A 22428-nucleotide genomic window follows, 5' to 3' on the forward strand; every position below is an offset into this window, starting at 1 on the left:
CGCTCCTTTCTGAACTATGGGATTCTTTTCTGGGGATCAAAGGACAAAATAAGAATACTGAAAAGAGGCACAAGAATGACAGCTAAAAATAGACAGGGTTCACGCAAGGAGCTGTTTAATATTCTGGGTATCCTTCCTGTGCAATGTCAGTACATCTGTCAATCTGTTGTGCGTACCATGAAAAACTATTAGTTAAGTCAGCACGACTTTCGTTTCAAGGATCAGGCTACTACCTGTTCCCAAGTTGCAAAGAAAAGCATTTTTATCTTTTCTGAAGTCTTCCAATATCTCTCTTCCTATCCAGCCAATACTACCGTCGAAATCTTTGTCATATAACTTTGTTAATAATTATTTCTTCCACTTGATTCCCACTTTTATTTATTACAATTGTGTACTTTTGTGAAGACTTTTCATTATCTCTATTAGGAGATAATAATATCAACATTCAGACAATCTTGCAGGGCTATCACAGCTCACATGGTCAAAACCCTGCTCAAGGTTGAAAAAGGTCATACGGGTCTCTATATATTAAATTCTCTTTATTTTTCTATAATGTTCCCAGTAAAAAAAATACACAGTGTATGAACAACCTGAGGTGAATCCATTTTGTTGTTCACAAATTACAGCTTCAGTAATATTTGCCATGTGGTTATTTATTCAGTTATTTATTGTCATTGAGTAGAGTTTGTGTTCCGTGCTTAGAGAAAGCAGTCACTAGTCATTATTTTACTGATAGTTCTATAGCTAATTATAGAACAAAAGCCAGTCTGGATTAACATTTACCAAGGGGAAAAAATAAAACATAAAAAACTCAAGTGCATAATCATTTGTCCAAGGGGAGAAAAAAGATTACTAAAACATATCTATTTAAAATGCAGTTGAAACATATTTCGTAAGTAATGTGTACTACAAAATTAAAGCTTATTTAATAACAAAAGTGCAGTAACAACATTTCATCACATTACAATGTGTGAGCACAATTTAATGCTTTTGCAAGCATTGTGTAAAGGGAGGACAAGGAGACATATGTTCACACAGTCACCCCAGTGGGCAGCCTTTTATTTTTGTTGTATTATACAACAAATCCTGTCACAGTGAAATGTAACTTGGAGGAATGAATAAATAAATTAACAACAAATCCCATGTAAGATAATCTGCACAAGGCAAACGAAACCTACATTCCCTAGGAGAAGCTGTCACTGTGAAAGACATTAGATAAGTCAGACCATATGCTAAAGTTTTCCTTAGTACGAGGGTACTGAACTGTTTCTTGCTGGGAAAATTAGTTTATTGACAAACACACATAGCAAACAATTTTGTTCAAGTTGCAGACAAAAAAAAATCTAAGTCCTAAAAAAATGAAGTGTATAATGCCTTAAAGCATAAATAGATAATGACGAACAAATGATTTTGAATGTAAACCATTCCAAAGCTGGTTTGCGAATGATGGGGCAGAATCCCTCAAGGAAACGTGCTGGGCCCAACACTGTTCTTAAAATATATTTATGGTTTTGCCCGCAGAATCAAACACAATGGAATGGTTCTGCCTGTCGCTGACAATAGCAATCTAGTCAATAACAGATCACCAAGTATAATGAGGGATAAAGCTGAAGAAAAACTTTTAGATGTTTCCAGGCGAATAGAAAAGAACAAAATTAAGTCTTCCCGGAAAAAAAAAGAAGGAAAAAAACAACAGTATTAGTTTTCATATAGGCAGGCAGTCACTCAGTAACGACATTCTGCAAGATAAAGATGAAATTGCAGAATGTTTATCTAGAATGAAACTTCCAGGGATAAATGGTGATTTACAGACGATGAGGACTAAGCACCTTACTGTCTTTGATAGTGAATAGTTTTACCATGCTATGCACTTCAAATAATGACTTCAGTGTGTAGCAGCTCATGGAGTAGAACAACATAGTTTGTTTATGTCCGTCCATAATTAGTTTTGACACAAATGTCTAGGGAACAAGTAAATATAATATACAAACAATCTTTAAAGGCAAAAAGGCGTATACTGATAACAACATGTAGTGGCAGGAGAACTGCCTGCTCTCATTGATCGAGTCTATGGTAATACTGACAGTTTTTCCATAAATATATTTTACTAGTACCGGTTTACATACAGAAAGACATTGATGAATACCCAACAGAAAGATCTCTACATGGACATGGAACCAAAATGATCCAGCCACGACTTACCATACATCTCAATGGAAAAAAGTGCTGTATAAAATTACAGAACAAAGTTCCACAGGGGATGAAAGACTATTTTTAAAATACATGCCTTCAGGCATATCCTAAAAACTTATCCATCAGAAAAGCTTTTTGATACTATCATGTATTACCTGAAACAAAATATAAATTACACTGATAACAATGCTAAAGATTAGTTGCTATAATTACAGTGTTCTGCGATACATTTATTTAACAGAATAGGGAAACATGCTGCACAAGTAAAACCAACAATGCATGTTGCTATGTATCTAACTTTCTACATTACATGCATTTGGCTTGACAACATTCATACAGTTCATGTTATTTATGAATGAATGGATAAATACACAAAAAAATAAATACACAAACCTAAATAAAAGTAAATAAATGCCACAGTATAAATCAAGATTTCAATGACAAACTATTATCAAAGCTGCAGACAAACGAGACACATGAATGTCCTCTTTGCAGGACAAGACAACAATTTTAACACAGACAACAATAATTTTTAATTTTTACTTGAAATCTCTTGTCAAAGACTATAATGTGCTGGAGAAATGGAAACTTTCAAATCATTCACAGTTTATTTCAGGCACAAAAATGAAATCGGTCATAACGACTATTGAAGATTGGATGAACAAGTAAGATATTTCTGTTTTCAGGTAATATTACTCTTAGATAAATCTTTTGTGGTTCTTCCCAAATAAGAAGTTATGCTCATAAGTTCAGCATGAAACACACAAACTTCATATAAGGATTTATGGAACACTAGGTGTGAGAGAATGAAAGGAGAAATCTAATGGCAATGTTAAGAGTTAGAATAAAAATGTTCATTTAAGATGTTACACAATATTACAGATGGGATTTGTAAATTATGCAGATGGAAAGTACAAAACAAGAGGTAGTATACCAGTATCTTGACAAAAATTTTTAAGAAATTTGGATAAAAATCAAACTATGGAAAATCCATGATGGAATAATGACAAAGGATAGATTGTTACTTACCTTATAGCACAAATACTGAGTTGGAGATAGGCACAACAGAAAGACTGTCAAACAGGTAAGCTTTCAGCCGAAATAGATTTTTTGCCAAGTGCTTACTTATTTTACAGTCTTTTTGTTGTATCTATCTGCAACTATCTGCACAACAGAAAGACTGTCAAACAGGTAAGCTTTCAGCCGAAATAGATTTTTTGCCAAGTGCTTACTTATTTTACAGTCTTTTTGTTGTATCTATCTGCAACTCAAACATCTCCACTACATGATGAGTAGCAATCTACCCCTTTCATGAATTTGGATAAAAGTTATGTAGTGGATCCCTCTCGCATCTTTTATCATGAATGAACGATGTATGTACATAGTATGCTAAAAAATAGCTACTCTAGAGATTTGTCCATCATCTAACATAATTTTCTGAATTCACTTTAGAATTTGTTTTTTATGATTTAAAAGTCCATTAAATGTGCTAACATTTACATATGATGTTTATGTAAATATCAGGTCAATGGGCTATATAACCCATATCATAACTATATTGTTACATATTGGATTCCCCCTTCCCCCATTCCTGTCCCCTCCCAAAATTTTGGTTGTGGTGCCAGACTTATCTGTAGCATGGCCTGAGGTCTAGGTTAGCTTGGACTGTGACAATCTGGTTGTGGTAACAAACTGATTTATAGCAGAGCCTAATGCTTACATCTGTGCCACACTCACAAATGCAAAGGGGGGGGGGGGGGGCAGGGGCACCAATAAGTAATGTTTACTGGTCAATGCATTATCAGAAACTATATTTGGCACTCACATTCATTCATTCATTCATTCATTCATTCATTCATTGGCTTTATCAACTCCAATTATGACTATTCAACCTGACCTAGACCACGGGCTATGCTACAAATCTGTCTGTCACCAGAACCAAGATTTCATAGGTCCAATATCACACTGTAACTGGTATACTTAGGTTCATAGTGATGTTTTGGTGTGGCAGAGAATCCTGATCAGGGCAGAGTCTGCATTATCAGTCCTCTTACTAATAACTCTAGTCATGCATTGTTGACCAGCCTTAGCTGTGACTCAAATGTTGCAGGCTATAGAAAACGGAAATCTTGACTTAACCATTTCAAGCATAACAATCTTAAGCAATTTTTATGTAAAATAGTGCAACCTCTAATTGTGCTAAATCCTGAGTAGCTATGTTTATCAGTAGTGGTGTTTAATTCCCCACCTGGCCTTCTCAATCTAAGCTTTGATTAGTTCCACTGACCATTTCAAGCAAATTCTGGAACGTTTCTTTAAATCAGGAACTGACAATCTCCTTCCTCTTTTGTTCTTTAATTTGTTAGTTTCAAAACAAAAATCGACTACAGCACAAGAAATATCGCAACATGAATCCCACAGCTTGTCGTCACAATCTATCAAAAGTATATTTTACGAAAGCAAAAAAAAAACTACACTATAAATCTATGCGATTTTTCCTTCTCTTCATCACATTTGTATTAACATGGTGGTGACGTTTAACCTGCCTTATTTCATCTGTGTACATAAACAATCTTCGATGGTGTACCTATCATTTGACAATACTCAATGATTACAGAAAACTACGAATTTCAAGTTACAATAGAAACTTCGTATCCCATATAAGTATCTCCGCAAAACTTCCTCTCATAACTTTAAACATGGAGTAACATTTTCGGCACGCCCACATCAGTGTGGGCAATGATTTACATAATTCCTATGTAACTTCCTTCCCGTTTATATGTCATTTACCACACACTGAAGCTAAGTTAGCCTATACTACAAATCCGTGACGATTACAGAGAACAACAGAACACTGGCAGCATACATGTACACTCCAAGCAGCTAAATGTGAGCTGTCAACTTACCTTTTCCAGTTCCTTTTCTATTTCCGATGCACGAATAACAAGTGGCCCTCTAACAGCATATTGCATTTCTTTTATACATGGATTTAATGTTTCTAGCGTCACACATCGTTTAGATTTCGCGCACTTGTTGGAATCATCGCCGCCCAAGCTGTTGACTGTCGCCATGGTGCGAGGAAAATGAGGTGAAATTGCTCCGGTATCTCTAAATAGTACGACCGGTCTGTTTGCACATTCATTTAGTGGGATAACGTTGCGCGCGATAAGGTACCTCACAGAAAGTAACAGATTGCATCCAGCCATGGTTGTGCTTATAATTTTAACGCAATGTCACTAATTTCAATCTCCAAGGTTGAGAAATATAACTATATGGGGCAGAAAGGAAGTCGTGCCTAACCTCAACGTATGTATAGCACGTATAGGGGATCACGTCACTCAAAAGATAAATCAGTCTGAAATATTGGGAAATTTACTGATTACTGTTGGATCACTTAAATACAAAATACAGATAAGCAAGCACTGTAATCTGTCTTCAATCACCTTAATGCGCGGGTATACTTTTTCGAGATGTCACTTCAACCATACTACAGGTAATTGATGTTACACCTGTAAAAACAGTGTGAGAACCAAATTCTTAATTTTATGTCTGAGGACACATCCGGACATGTCAAAGTCCGCACTTGATAACCTTTCTGGCAATGTGCCATCTCCTGCACTGCACAATACTATACTACGAACACCACTGAAATAAAATCACAGAATAAACTTAAGACTTCCGTGTGTGCTATGAAGCAGAACAAGTCGGCAGTTGAGAAATTTCGGAAATGGATGAAATGTATGAGAAAATTTTGCAATGTGTCTTTTCAGTTTGTACTATATCCTAAAAGAGTTTAGCCATATTACACAAGGGTACGAAAAAGTGTATTTCCTGCTGCAATATGTTTTTATTCTGTTCATATGCAAGTTGTTGTTTGTGGCCGTAAGTACGTTAGAGTACACGAGACGAGTTTACGCTTCGATAGGGAGTGGGCACACAGGTTACTTTTTAAACCTATCGTTGTTTACTATTTAGAATAAGAGTGCATGCTGTACGATTATGAAGCTCTCAGGCCTATTTTTTTTTTTTTTTAGATTCAAAGAATGCGCTAACTTTTGGCCTACGACATCGGTTTTACTTTTCAATAAACCAGTACTACAATAACATTTCATTTTCGTACGAATGTTTCTGCTGCGTTTGAGTAAATAACATTATTTAGCTCCTATGAAGAAACATAATAGCACAACTCCAGCTTTTTTTCTGTTTTCACAGGTGGGAACAAAAGAGTTACGTTGAATAAATGCTGTATGCCTGCACCTATTTTTTTTATTTTCCATACAATTAAGGTCAGCGATAATTGATTTGATGTGCCTAGTCCACTAGGGAAGTCATAGAATTCGAATATTTCGTCGTATGAATTATAAGCTTGTAGTGTGAGGGAGAAGGTCGTAGGATCTGCATACTTTGTCGTGTGAATTATAAGCGTGTATGAAAAATATTCCGATATAACAGGTTACAGATATGCACAGTCACAGACCCGAGTCAGCCAGTTGTCGAGGATATAATTTTCACTACAACACGGACTACGCCAATCATTCCTTAAGGGTGTATGATAGAGCCACTGCTTTCTTCATCCCACATTAATCCATTAAGAGCTGAACACCGGTGTAATTTTAAGTTTTTCACAGTCAATGCTGTTATTTCTAACAAAAGTTATGCAATTTGTTCTTTGTCGGATTTATCGTGGCAGAAATTTAGCTGCTCAGGCTGATTGTTGCCTCTATGCAGAACTGGCGTTAGGATTTTCGGGCGCCCGGTAAGCTGTCTTAGGCTTCTCCACCAAATTTTCATTTTAAACTTTTTTTGTGGATAAAATCGCAAAATTTTATGCAACAAATTTTAAATGACGCCGTTCTTAAGAAAAAATTTCAATGCTGGCAATTTGTATTAATTTGATACGTGACAAAATTATACTGTCTTTCTAGCTTTTTTAGAAGCGACTCTCATAATCTCAGTGTTACATAAACAGCGAACTAACTCTGACTACTCCGATCATATTAATCCAACAAGCCGTTCTTACCTCACTGTAGCTGTCAGACCTTTCTTAACTTCTGTGAAAAGCTGTATGACCCTCTCCTTGGACAACAATGACGGGTAAAATGCAGAAAATCACATATGTCACCTTTATATTATAAAGACACTATTCAAATGCACCTACGAAGATCATTAAGTAGGCACAGAGGAGCAAGTATCTCAGAACAAAAATCTATTTTAAGTGTAAAACTTCTTTAAAATCCTGCTTATTAACGTCTATACTGCGCAAAGACGCCATCTTTTATAGACGTTCTGTTAACGTAGCATCGTCTAGGCTTGTGTAGCTCCATAAGAAACCAAATGCGCCCATAATGTTGTTTGCTGCAACATCCATTATAGTTGAAGTCTCCTACAACTGTATATAGAGTAACACTGAAATCATTTGGTTTCAAACTACCTCTGGTCGCAGGTTTCAAACCGTTTTCTTTTGCTCTCTGTTTCTCTGTGGCACAGCTCAGTGTATTCAATCAGGTGATATTCCAATATTTTCTATCTACTTTCAACTTTCTGTGTTGATAATATCCCAAATATTTTCCACTTACAGAAATTTTCCATCAGCCCGCTAAAATTGGCACTTTCAACATCTTGCTTAAAGCAAAACGTTTTGTAAGTTTGTTGCAGCTAATACTTTGCACCACACTCAAGACATCAAGACACATTGAAATGATTTAAAATACTTCTGAATGTCCTTTAGTTCAGTATGTGCCTCCGCAGTCAAAGTTAAAATCAAGTTGAACTAACCTTTGTAATCATGGCAAATACTTAGAAAAGTACACATGGCATCACTCCACGCAGACAGTTTCGTTTCCTATAGACGCTGAAGGGCCGATCCATCATTTTTTTAAAAATACTCTCCATTTGTGACTAGAATAAAAAATTTATTTTCCGAAAAAGAAGTGTTACATTCATGCATCTCTTCGCAGCATGAATATCACAAAGATGCAATGAATATGCAGCACAAGAAGAAAAATTGCCAACCGTTCGTCTTCCAGTAGCTTCTTCTACTTCCAAACTGCTGAAGTGCCTTTTTTCACTCGATGGAAAGATATCGAAATCTAACAGTTTCCTATTCCTTATCAGCCTAACAGCTAAAACGTCCTTCTGACTCCCCCAACACTGTTGGTTTAACGAATGGCTCAAAGAGCAGCATGTCTGTCCTCAGTGTAACTCTTACTGTCGTTTCTCTCTTGAGGGATGTCCCATCTTTGAACAGGCGATGCTACAGATACTTCTAAAAAGTGTTTTTCTTGCGCGTTGACATCTGCAAAATTCTGAAAAATCGCACTGTTTTCAGTGATCTATGTTGTGAATATATCACAGGATTTGGAAACTGTCCGCTTTACAAATTTTTATGGTGTTATGTAAATAGTGCTAATCAGTTAAATATTAAAGTATCGGCAGCCTAGGTTCTATTACAGAAAAAGAATTTTTACATATTACAGAAAAAATAAATGTCACAGAGAACAAATTATAGAAAATTTTTTTTTTTGCTAATAAATAGAAAGATCAGAAATAAAGATCTGGGAGCATATCTGAGAGTTACAGGTATATGGGTACTATTCATTGTGGTCCAGGAACTCCTCTATAGTTTAAAATGACCCTTGCAGTAAGAACTTTTTATGACAACAGCTCGTCATCTGCTAAACACTTAATTTGTGAAGGGAAATCACTAAAAACTTTGATTAGCATGCTAATTGTGGATAACAATGTACTTCGTTTCTGAGAATCTTGATCCTGCTCATTGTTAGTTACAGACACCTCAGTATCATCTTCAGATCCTTCTGACTCCCCCAACACTGTTGATTTAGCGAGTGACACAAAAAGAGTACAATATCTGTCTTTTTTTTACAGAATTGTCTTTTCCAGCCTTACATTTTCGTATTCGTTAACCCGATGAAGCACAGTAACACTTTTTTCGACTTGTGTCATTCATTTCCATTATAGTGAACTCTTAAAATTATGTGCTGCTGCAATAGAAAAACATCAATTTCTACAAAACCACAAAATAACTAACTTCTGACCACTACTCATGAGTACTGAGAAGCAACTGTACAAAAGAAATAAATAATTTTTTGCACATCCACATTCACGTAGATTTGGTGCTACAATCTTGAATTATCAAAACTATCTCTTGCAGGGCCTTTACAATAGCACATACTAGAGGCTTGCCAATAGCAGTTCAGTTTACTGGTGGCCTTCTCAAGCGAACAAAAGTAAAAATGCAAACCATTTTAAAAAGACCGAAACATCTTTGTCACCAATGTCATCCTAATGCTCTAAAAGGCAAAAATCAATTTGAAATGATGAAGAAAAGGAAGTATCAAATGTAAAGAATGTAGGTGTTAATTAATTAAACTTCTCATGTATTTAATGCTGTTATCTGTAGGGAAATTAAAAGCTACCTAACACAAAAATCGTTCTAAGAGTTGTAATTCCTTCAACAATGGAAATGCTTTGAATACCATATTACTATATTATGAAACTAGTCAAAAAGAGCTTTAAACTTGTCAAAACGAGCACATAGCTAGGTCACTATGCAAAACCAGAACTTGATGAGAGTGTGAAGATCAAAATTCGTACATGCATAATTGAACATATTATGTAACATACATGTTCGATATAGCTAAAAGTAAACTTATTTGATAGTTAAATGATGGTCGTTACTTTGATTAAAAAGTTCTTATACTTCCATAAAATTTTGGATGAACTAATAGAAATTAGAATAAGTTCATAATATTAAAACTCTTGCATGTATGTAATAATAATATTTTTTTCTCTGCAGTGGCTAATGAATTGGTTCTGCCTTACATGAAAATCGTAAAATTTTGCACGAATTTAATCGATAGTTACATGCGTATATGTCGTTTTAAAAAATTTCACAGGTTTATTGTGGGCATTTTGCAATCAATCTTTTGGTGAACATCTTAGTTCCAGATTTTAAAACTTACAATTCATTTCCTGTTAGTTATGCAGTCTTGAATTGTTCGTAAACTTCTGTATGACCTCAGATCTCTTTAATTCTACCTTCATGATCTTTTTGTGAGATGTATGTAGGAGCAACTAACACATTGCCTGGCACTTCTAGGAATATGTGCTCTCAGAATTTTAACAGTAAACCATAAGGCGATGCACAAGTCTCTTCTTGTGTTTGACACTGGACTTAGATTAGTGAATCAATGACACTTCACCACTTATTAACCTTGTGACAAACCATACCAATCTTCATCTAGTGTTATCTATTTCTATATTAATCCAGTCCAGCAATGGTCCCAGACTGATGAAAAATCCTAAGCTAGCCCTCTACTCTTGTCTTACATATTTACCTAAAATTATATTTGTGGATTTCACTGTAAAAGTCCTGATATTGTAATAGTTCTTTTGATACTTTGGTTTAAATGTCTTGTTTGTGTAGAGACCACAGGGACAAGTTCACGTGAATAAGTAGAAAACAGTGTCATAATCAAATCAAATATTTAAATGTTATCGTTCATAGATCGGGACTAGTGAAAGTGATGATTATTGACTTTATCTTTTGTATTGGCCAAATTCGTCAATGAGGACTGATTTACCAAATATTTTAAGTATTAATGCATAGTATTTTCTTGTGATTATTCCAGAAATCCTTAATACCAATTCTTACACCTTATTCCAATTTGACAAAATATTAGAGGTACAGTAGACTAAATAACTACATTATGCAAGTTTTACTGAGACATAATTTACATTGATTGTCAGTGAGAACAGGAACATTGATGCAATGATAGAGTACCAAGATAGCATTTATTTCACTACATGTGAATGTTTTACATGATGGGTCAAAGAAAATTATTCTTTTGTATTACAATTCGAATATTAGTATGCCACCTTTATTTTGCTTTACAAGCATCTTGCACTTTCCAGTTATAATGAAATAAGATATATACTATATTATAAACCATATCCAAATGTGATAATGACCATGAGGATAATACTAAGTTCTTTTGAGTGATAAACTAATGACAGACTTTGTTGTAGAATTCTGTAGCCACTCAACAGACCACATTCTCTTCATCTAATTTTATTTTTCTTAATTGCCCTTGTTGTGTACTGTCAGGAAACCAACAAGAAGTCATTACTATTTTATATAGAAACAGTTCTAAAATCAAAGCAATTAAATTGTGTGTTGTTGTTGTGGTCCTCAGTCCAGAGACTGGTATGATACTGCTCCCCATTCTACTCTATCCTGTGCAAGCTTCTTCATTTCCCAGCACCTACTGCAACCTACATGCTTCTGCATCTGTTTAGTGTATTTATCTCTTGGTCTCCCTCTACGATTTTTACCCTCCACGCTGCCCTCCAATACTAAATTGGTGATACCTTGATGCCCCAGAATACGCCCTACCAACCAACCCCTTCTTCTAGTCAAGTTGTGCCACATATTTCTCTTCTCTCCAATTCTGTTCAATACCTCCTCATTAGTTTTGTGATCTACCCATCTAATCTTCAGCATTCTTCTGTAGCACCACATTTCGAAAGCTTCTATTCTCTTCTTGTCTAAACTATTTATCATCCTCATTTCACTTCCATACATGGCTACACTCCATAAAAATACATTGAGAAACGACTTCCTGACACTTAAATCTATACTTGATGTTAACAAATTTCTCTTCTTCAGAAACTTTTTCCTTGCCATTGCTAGTCTACATTTTATATCCTCTCTACTTAGACCATTATCAGTTATTTTGCTCTCCAAATAGCAAAACTTATTTACTGCTTTAAGCGTCTCATTTACTAATCTAATACCCTCAGCATCACCCGATTTAATTCGACTACATTCCATTATCCTCATTTTGCTTTTGTTGATGTTCATCTTATATCCTCCTTTCAAGACACTATCCACTTCGTTCCAGCTGCTCTTCCAGGTCCTTTGCTGTCTCTGACTGAATTACAATGTCATCGGCAAACCTCAGAGTTTTTATTTCTTGTCCATGGATTTTAATTCCTACTCTGAATTTTTCTTTTGTTTCCTTTACTGCTTGCTCAATATACAGATTATATTACATTGGGGAGAGGCTAAAATCCTGTCTCACTCCCCAATCACTGCTTACCTTTCATGCCATCTGGTTTCTGTACAAATTGTAAATAGCCTTTTGCTCCCTGTATTTTACCCCTGCCATCTTCAGAGTGTATTATATAATACACGCAAACCATCCAATAAGTGCAATGATACTACTAAACAATAAAAAATGAAAAAATGCAAAGTGCATACATAGGACATTTTCCTATGGATCAGTGTCCTTTCTCTTCCATGAAAAAGAACCTCACAGCTGTGTTAAAACATATTTGTAATGTTATTACAATGTAAAATCTTGTCACACATGTTACAGCATTTTACAGACTACAGATGCAAATGTGGGTGCCTATTTAAACACAGATGTAAACTAAAATTAACAATATGCAGCAACCAGCTGCAAAATTTTGTTTTTATTTATTCACTTTTGCAAATCGATTTCAACAGATTAACAGCCATCGTCAGTGCTACAAATACAAGAATAAAAATAATTAATAACAGTGACCAAAGAAATAAATGTACATAAAGCAACATAAACCAATTAAATGTATATAGACGCATGAAACATTAAAAGTGAACATACAAATTTACCTTTCAACCAATCTGTACCCTGATTAGTAATACTGTCTTAAGCAGAGGTCAAACATAAAGTGATACATCGAGAATTGACTATGACAATGAGAAACCATAAGGGGGCGCTGCAAAGCAAACCCGCCGTCTATTTGGAAAGATACAGGTAAAACAAAAATGAGAAGAAGAAGAAAGAGGTATGACATGCAAAGTGAGGTAAAATTTAATGATGTAATACTAAAATATTTACATGAAGTCGATATATTGACAGTGATTTTGTCAACCATATAGTACAGTTATGTATGCCAAAAAGTGATCGTACAAATTAGTAAAAGGGAACAAACATAGATGAGAAGCACACCATCGAAAAAATATTAAAATTTTTTGAAATTATTTATCATATTTTTCCATATTTTTATCCGAGAGCAAAAGTTAATCATAATGCCAAAACGTAAAATGGTGTTGGCATCCATCTAGCGTAGAGTTAGTGACAATCAGGAATATGGGACTTTTTTCTGGCAGATGGCGCCACATTCCTGAATGCACACTTAATGTAAACTAAGTTGAGATAAGAAAATAACGGATAAGAACGAAACAAGGCCAAATGCAAAAATAAAGTGATAACACACTCTTTACATGAGAAAATTAACACTGGCTCTATAGGATGAATTGAGAACTCTAATGGGCTTTTACAGAGAGCCTGTATATCATGAGACATAAATCTACACCATATGTCTGTTGGTGCAGCGGACAAGACAGCAAAAGCCTAATTAAAGGGCGTCAATGCAAGTTAAGTCACAATAACATCATTCATATCACAAATCTATATCTATTTATCTCCCTCCCCCCTTTTACTCTTCCCTCCTACACCTCCTCTTGTCTTTCATTGTCTTATCATTTCCATTCCCATCAAGCAAATGCTCGGCGAAGAGCTCCCAAAAATGAACTCCTCTCATGGTCAGCTGCTAATTGAGAAGGCACATGCTAGCTGATCGATGATGACAAAACATCTCCATATCCTGTAGCAAATGAAGATAATTTCCCTTTTCTGCTCTATGTAATAACCTCACATGTGTCTCAATTTGAGGAAGTCTATGTCCACTATTTATAATGTGACCTGCAATATTCGATCTATCAGCCACGTCTTTTCTGTCAATGGCGACGTGTTCAGCAAATCTAGTTTGAATTTTTCGTCCAGTCTGATCTACACAGTATTCTGTAAACCCCCAACTGGTGTAAAACTTCTACTTGATCTACACCATGATCTAAAATTTGTCCCAAATTATTCTTATTTGAAAAAGCAATCTTAACCCCGAGTTTCCTAACAACAGTTGCAACTTTAAGACTAATTGCCCCATAGCATGATAAAGAAATATATTTCATTGTTTCATTTTTCCCTACAATTACTTCATTTGCTCCCACATCTTTATATTTATTGACACATTTTTCATAATTTTTTTGAACAAGGAACAGCGGATAATCATTAGATTTAGCTATGGAACAAAAATTATTCAATTCAGTTTTACTATCCTCTCCAGAAAGTGGGGTACAGAAAACACAATTAAATGCAAATCTGAAAAACGCCGTTTTATGCTGATTAGGGTGGGCTGAATGATAGTTTATGATACAGTCAGTATATGTCTTTTTTCGAAATATGCCAAAATGAAGCCTTCCATCACCATTCCCTATGTATAGATCCAAAAAACAAATAACCCCATTCGTTACAAGTTCATATATTTTAACATGTAAAGCGTTAAATGAGGACACAATTTCGCTAATGTCATTTTCATCGTCATTCACAAGTAATAATGTCTCATCAACCTACCTAACATGAACGACAATTTTCTTTCTCAACTCAACATTCTCATGAAGTCATCTGGTTTCAAGGTGATTGATTAACACATCAGCTAAAAAATCAGAAATCGTGTTTTCCATACTGAGACCGTCTTTTTGCACACAAATTTCGTCGTTGAACCGATAGATGAGACTACTGATATTGTGAAAAATAATTTAATGCTGAGTAATTTGACAGACAATGAAATCGAGGAGTTTATAGCCCTTATGTCTCTTATACACAAATACAACTTTTTTCAGTTCAATGACGAAATTTATGTGCAAAACGACGGTCTCAGTATGGGAAACGCGATTTGTGGGTCATTTTAAATAGTTCAGTGCGTCTATATACATTTAACGGATTTATGTTGCTTTATGTACATTTATTCATTTGGTCACTGTTATTAATTATTTTTATTCTTGTATTTGTAGCACCGATGATGGCTGTTAATCAGTTCAAATCGATTTGCAAAAGTGAATAAATAAAAACACAATTTTGCGACTGGTTGCTGCATAGTTCGTAATTTTATGGTTTATGGTCGCTGCAGGACTTGGGAACCAAATGGAGCCCACCATTCACAGATGTAAATATCAGCATGAATGACAAAGAAAACTCCCAGCTTCCACCAGTCTTTTTGAAGCAGAGAAAAAATAAATGAACTTAGTTTTTGATGCTCATATTGAAACTTTTCTGAAAGTTTAAGTGAATGAAATAATACAATCTTAACATTGTTAAAATATTTTATAGCTGATGAAGGATAAAAGAGATATATTGAAAAATAAATGCAACTTTTTCAAGTAAGTTTGTTAATTTTCTTTCTCTGCTAAATGACTCATGTCACTATACACATGTTTTCACTGCCGTATTTTTAGCCCAAATACGATTATTTTCGTTTTTAAGAGCTGTATTTCTGAACAATAGTTTAACAGTAGTTTAACAATATGGCATGACTCATATTTGATTAACTACCTGAGCTGTTAACCTTAAATATTTCTGAAACCGTACTCTGTTTCTGAGATGAAGACTAATTGATATTTCTCTACATGGCCACATGAGAACAACAAAGCAGTTCCTGGATGCAATATTAGCTTATTGTGAACACTCAAAGCCATTAAGATTTCCTGTACAAGCAATATGGTTCTCTTCTGATACTGGTCACTCTTGTACCTGTAGACAGTACCACACTCAGGTTCTGCTAGCGATGATACAACTGCTTTATAAGAAGAAGTACACATTTCACAAAATAACGAAGTATTGTGTAAGTTAAATGTGCTTATTCGTTATTTTATGCATAATGTGTATTTCATGAAATGTACCATTACTGACTGAATTTTGAGAAATGCAGTTGAGAGCTTAATTTTGTAAGTGAGAAGTAAACACTAAATGAATGAGGAATATTTTCCCTCACATGAATTCGTCTTTTTAAAGCTTAAAGATTTGTCATACATTGTGTTCAGAGGGAATATTGACTCATACCATTTACACACAGAAAAGGTTTATTGGTGTTAAATCAGGTGACAATGCAGTACATCTCATAATTCTAACATACTATGTATAGTAATGTGAAATGGCTGTGTGAGCATCATTATGTTCAAAAGTGGCTAGTGAGCTGGACACTAAAAAAAAGGGTGGTTGGTTAATTTGGGGGAGGGGAGGTCTTTGGTCCCATCCGATTGATCAAGGATGGGGAAGGAAGACGGCTGTGCCCTTTCAAAGGAACCATCCTGCCAATTGCCTGAAGCGATTTAAGGAAATTATGGAAAAACTAAATCAGGATGCTTGGTCATGAGTTTGAACCATTTTAGTCCTGAATGTGAGTCCAGTGTGATAACCACTGTGCCATCTCATTTAGTGCAAAAAAAGTAATGTTAGGTTTTCGTGTCTGTTAACAGCAAGGTCATTAGGGATGGAGCAAAATATTGGATTGGCCAAGAATTGATAATGAAATTGGCTGTGGTCTTATTCATAGTAAGCATCTTTCCATTCATGTTTGATGGTTTAGGAAAAGCACAGACAACTTATATCAGTTTAGCTGGATGGAGTTTGGGTTCTGGTCCTCCCAGACACTTCACTGCCTACCACCTGTGGTAGTTTATCGACTCTGGGGTCTACAGTGAAATGAAATATCCACTTGTATTGTTAAGCAGGAATTCTCTGCTTAGTGGTATATGGCTGCTGAGTGTTTCACAGAAACTTGTTCCAAAAATAATTTTCATTAATATAACTGAATCTTAAAAGAGGAGTACTTAGTCTTAAGTATTTTTGTACATGCTATGGGGCATTATATCTGCTAACCTAGCGAGGGGTAAGTGGCAAAAATTAATATGGTTTCCAGCAATCTACAGCAGTTCATGGCAGCAGGCAGAAGAGTACCATTTAAAAATATAGTTTTTCTCAGTGAACTTATAATAACAAAATCTCTTCAAGCTATCAGTTGAGCAATATGAATATTTCCTACTGTTTGTCCTCAAGCGAAAAGTTATCTGTAGGAAGTAGTGTTTTGTAGATTAATGACCACACTCCTCCTCTTATAAGGCAGATTATGATGGACTAATCACGTGTCCCTGGAAGAATGTGGTCCAAACACTGGGAGTGTTGAAGTGGGAGGTCCATGCATTGAATCCTGGGGTTATTTATCCATTTTGTACCATACTTGAGCACTATGAGCTTGTGCAGTTTGTAGTAATGCAGTAGCTACATATGGCTTAGCTGGAAATTAATCTATGATATACTTACCATGTCACTACATATCAACAGTACAGTGTTAATGATTTCATAAATAGCTACTATGGAAGTAATAACAATAACAAAACATTAGGTATGGAGTATCTTATGCAGAACTTAGCTGTAAAATGCTTTCCAAGTTGAAAAAATAGTCTTTCACTCTTTTTTCGACCCAGCCCCTGATCATTAGGTCAGAGAACGTATTGGCAAGACAAAGCACTTTCATTTGCTAAAAAGTAAACACATATCCTTCGTTGTACTCTGCTACACGTTGTAGGTGGAATGCTACAGAATAGCTTCCAGATCCTTCTTTATAAGAATGTTCTGGAACAGAAGGCATCCATTTTCTTTTACACCCACAATGACTTCCAGATCCTTCTTTATAAGAATGTTCTGGAACAGAAGGCATCCATTTTCTTTTACACCCACAATGAACCTAATCGTTGTTGTTCACGTTGCGGAGTTTAGAATCCCCAAAACACACTGCATTCTCAGAAACAGGACAGTTATCACAACTATCAACCACTACCGAAAACCGCAATATCCATGCTGCACCAGATTGTCATCAGAGGGAAGCAACCTGTGCTGAAGAGGTCATCAGGAAGCCTACAACACAAAGACAAAGTCATGACCAATGTGAACAGTCCATCTCAGAAGAATTGAAACATGCACAGGAAAACGCCATAGGAAATTACAGTTGCCTATAGAGTGAAAAGGAGAAGGTCAGCCCAGCTCAAAACCAAATTACAGGCATGGGCCTGAAAGTACAATCGTTTATACACTGATCTGTGAGCCAAAACTCAGCTGACAGGACAAGCTACCATGAGTCTCCAGCATGTGAACTTCTTGTTCAGTTAAGTACTGAAGACTTCTCTTTGACTGGCTCGCAACATTTTAGAGTGGATCACAATGTTTTTTACTTCGTGAGATACGAAATCGAGGCGTTCAAGGAGTTTACCACGTGGCCAAACCACAAAAAAATCGTAGAAGGATGTTGGTTTCAGGTTTCTGGTTCCCAGAGTTCCTTGTACCACATGAGTCCAAAAAGTTTCAGGGCCGGATTAATAAAAAACATAGAAACATTAAGGCTACCACATATCCCCTCCCCACTTGACTAAAACATAAAGAACGTTCACACAACCGTGTGAAACAGTCACAAAAGTTCTTCTCTGCGATGTTGTTCGACCTGTGCATCACATTCGCACCTTCTTCGATCTTCACAAACCATCAGACACCCATTCTGCACTTTGTCGTTTTGTGGTAGTTTAATATTGATAAAACTACATTTTGGCACATGTGATGATTTTTCCAAGAAGAGAATTGTCCCTCTTTTCTCATTTAAATCAAGTCACAGAACATGTTCATTCTTTGATGTTTTAATTTGGGAGTCAAGGTATGCCTCACAAACTTAGCACACACTTTTCTCTTCTTTGAAACATTCTGGGGACTGTCTTGAACATTAAAGCTAGAGGTGTACAGTTCGTCACTCCACTGCGATTTGTGACGCATCAGCAGTGACATTCCACAGATGCATGATCATTATTTACACAGCCTGGTCAAATTCACATCTGTTGTTTAAAGCTGTTAGTTCTAGTTGCCTCCATAATTACTGCACTGACTTCAATTACATGCAAGGGATAAAAATAGTCTCATAACTTTTTGGAGGAACAGTGTATGATTTGCACAGTGTATAAGTTAGCAACTTCTGAAGCGAGAGGATAGTACATAAAAACTATTTTTTTATAGAATTTACTACTGTAACCAATTGGAAGTATGATGTGGTGAGCATGTGTCGAAAGATTTCTACTTCGTCCTTAACAAAAGGACACAAAGTCTTCTAGTGTCACCCATATGAGAGACATGCAATACCAACATTGATTAGGTGGCTGCTCTTGTCTAATCTGGTCCCTTGTAGAACTTTCACAAAACTTTTTTTTATTATTAACATGGTTGACTGCTACCAATGAGGGCTTTCACTAGGTTGAGAAGATGTTTGGTTATTCCATTTGTCAATAAATTTATTGTGTACACTGTTGGTCATAATGATACTATTTATTTATCTATTTTTGGACCACAATAGAGCTGCAATTGTACCAGTGCTCCAAAGTACAACATTCCAACAGTCTTCATGAAAGCTACTGAGTTAGTTACATGTTGCACTGATCATATTTACGATAAGCATACCGAAGTAGAATGTGTCAACAGAATAAAAAAGTACAAAATGAATAATGTGTTTATGGCTATATCCTGGCCATTTACATTGTTTCTGTAGAAATGACTAATTATTTCTATTCAAGACTACCTCTCTGTTATAGAAGGAATTATTAAGGTGAAACCCATTCAGTCTACAATTGAACTAATTTCTGCTGTCTGTTAGACTTTTCTTTACATGGTTAGATTGTGAAAGAATTTTACTGCTGCATATTTCACCCCTTTCTGTGCCAAAGTTAGAATCATTAAAGGGTAATGCACATCATTTTTCCTTCTAGTATTGTACTTGAGAGTATCTCTTTTACTCTCAGACTGAGATGCACTTTTGATAACAAGTTTCATAGATGAATAAACATACTGTGAGTTTGGCAGTAATATTATTAGGGCATGCTGATAAATTATGCCTCCAAATTTTTTTGTGCAAAAATATCTTAAAGCTATTAAATAAAACAAACTTTATTAACCTTCTACAGCTTTATTCTTCATGTACACATAATTGTTTGTCAATATAGTCAACCTGGTGATGGCCTCATTTCTCCCCAGCAGAGACCATTTTGTTGATACCATCACTGTGGAATGTTTGACTTTTTTGACAGAGCCACTCTCACCTCTGCTTGCATCACTTGGTAATTATCGAAACCATATCACTAAAGGTGTTCTTTAACTTTTAGAAACATATGAGGATCAGATAAGACAAGTCGAGACTGTATGAAGGATGATCAATGACAGTGAACTCAAGGTGTAGGACTGTTGTAGATGTTGCAGTGTTTGTGTGTGGTCTGGTATTGTCATGCTGAAGGAGAGGTAGCTCTGTATGTGGAAAACCTCTTCGAATTCGTCAAACTTTAGTATAGCATGCTGTTTGTCACATACTGATATACATACATTACACACACCTTGTTACACACTACAGTTAGGAGCCCTCTAGCAGCAAAGGAGCCAGTACAGACTGTCAACCACTCAATAATATGTTAGTGTAATAATAATAAAATCTCGGCCATTCATGTAACAATGATAGGTGAATGTTAATTTACAGGCAAATATTTTTAAGAAGAACTATATATACCATGTGATCAAAAAGTCAGTATAAATATGAAAACTGAATAAATCACAGAATAATGTAGATAGAGAGGTACAAATTAACACACATGCTTGTAATGACATGGGGTTTTATTAGAACCAATAAAATGCAAAAGTTCAAAAAATGTCCGACAGATGGCGCTTATCTAATCAGAACAGCAATAATTAGCATAACAAAGTAAGACAAACCAAAGATGATGTTCTTTACAGGAAATGCTCAATATGTCCACCATCATTCGTCAACAGTAGCTGTAGCCAAGGAATAATGTTGTGAACAGCACTGTAAAACATGTCTGGAGTTATTATGAGGCATTGGCGTTGGACGTTGTCTTTCAACATCCCTAGAGATGTCGGTCAATTACGACACACTTGCAGCTGCAGGTAACCCCAAAGCCAATAATCGCACGGACTGAGGTCTGGGGACTTGGGAGGCCAAGCATGACGAAAGTGGCGGCTGAGTGCACGATCATCACCAAACGACGCGTGCAAGAGATCTTTCACACGTCTAGCATTATGGGGTGGAGCGCCATCCTGCATAAACATCGTACGTTCCAGCAGGTGATTATCAGCCAGGATGGGGATGATGTGATTCTGTAACATTACAGCTCCTTTTATACACGATTGTCATGCGCAGTCACTGACTTTTTGCTGTCCAGCGCCATCTGTTGGACATTATGTGAACTTTGTTTTTTTTGTTCTAATAAAACCCTATGTCATTCCAAGCATGTGTGTTAATTTTTATCTCTCTATCTACATTACTTCATGGTTTATTAAAGTTTCAAATTTATACTGACTTTTTGATCACCCAGTATATGGAGCTACCATCTTTTTACACCTTCACAAAACTTGTATTTAACAGTCATATTTAAATCAAGACAAGAAAATTCTGCTATTTCGAACAATTACTGCAAATTAAACCAATAATACATAGTTTTACCTTGTTGCTGATGTGGTCTTAAGTCTGAAGACTAGTCTGATGCAGGTCGCCATGCTATTCTACCCTATGAAAATCTCATCTTCTCCAAGTAACTATGGCAACCTATAGCATTCTGAATCTGCTTACCATATTCATCTCTTGGCCTCCCCCTACAATTTGTACCTTCCACGCTTCCCTCCAGTACGAAATTGGTTATTTCTTTTTGTCTCAGAATGTGTCTGATCAACCAATCCCTTTTTCTAGTCAACTTGTGCCACGAATTTACTTTCTCCCCAATTCTGTTCAGTACCCTCTCATTAGTTATGTAATCTACTTATCTAATCTCCAGAATTATTCTGTAGTACCATATTTCAAAAGCTTCCATACATGGCTACACTCTCTACATTTCAGAAAAGACTTCCTGACACTCAAATCTGTAGTCGATGTTAACAAATTTATCTTCTTCACAAACGTCTTTCTTACCATTGCCAGTCTACATTTCATATCCTTTCTGCTTGATCATTATCAGTTATTTTGCTGTCCAAATAGCAAACCTCATCAACCAGTTTAAGTATCTCATTTCCTAATCTAATTCCCTCAGAATCACCTGATTTAATTCAACATCTACATGACTACTCTGCAATTCACGTTTAAGTGCTTGGCAGAGGGTTCATCGAACCACAATCATACTATCTCTCTACTATTCCACTCCCGAACAGAGAGCGGGAAAAACGAACACCTAAACCTTTCTGTTCGAGCTCTGATTTCTCGTATTTTATTTTGATGGTCATTCCTACCTATGTAGGTTGGGCCCAA

At 35.8% G+C, this 22428-nt stretch overlaps 1 protein-coding gene across 1 annotated transcript in view; it reads right to left on the reverse strand.

The window, feature by feature from the left end:
• Positions 1–6744, reverse strand: part of LOC126356367 (alanine aminotransferase 1-like) — a 70959-nt gene extending 64215 nt beyond the window's left edge. The window contains exon 1 of the mRNA XM_050007354.1: positions 5100–6744. Coding sequence (XP_049863311.1) covers positions 5100–5399 — 300 coding nt within the window. The 5' untranslated portion in view covers positions 5400–6744. The remainder of the gene's footprint in view (positions 1–5099) is intronic.
• Positions 6745–22428: the final 15684 nt, after the last annotated feature.

The sequence above is a fragment of the Schistocerca gregaria genome, chromosome 3, assembly GCF_023897955.1.
Source record: "Schistocerca gregaria isolate iqSchGreg1 chromosome 3, iqSchGreg1.2, whole genome shotgun sequence".
Taxonomy (NCBI): Eukaryota; Metazoa; Arthropoda; class Insecta; order Orthoptera; family Acrididae; genus Schistocerca; species Schistocerca gregaria.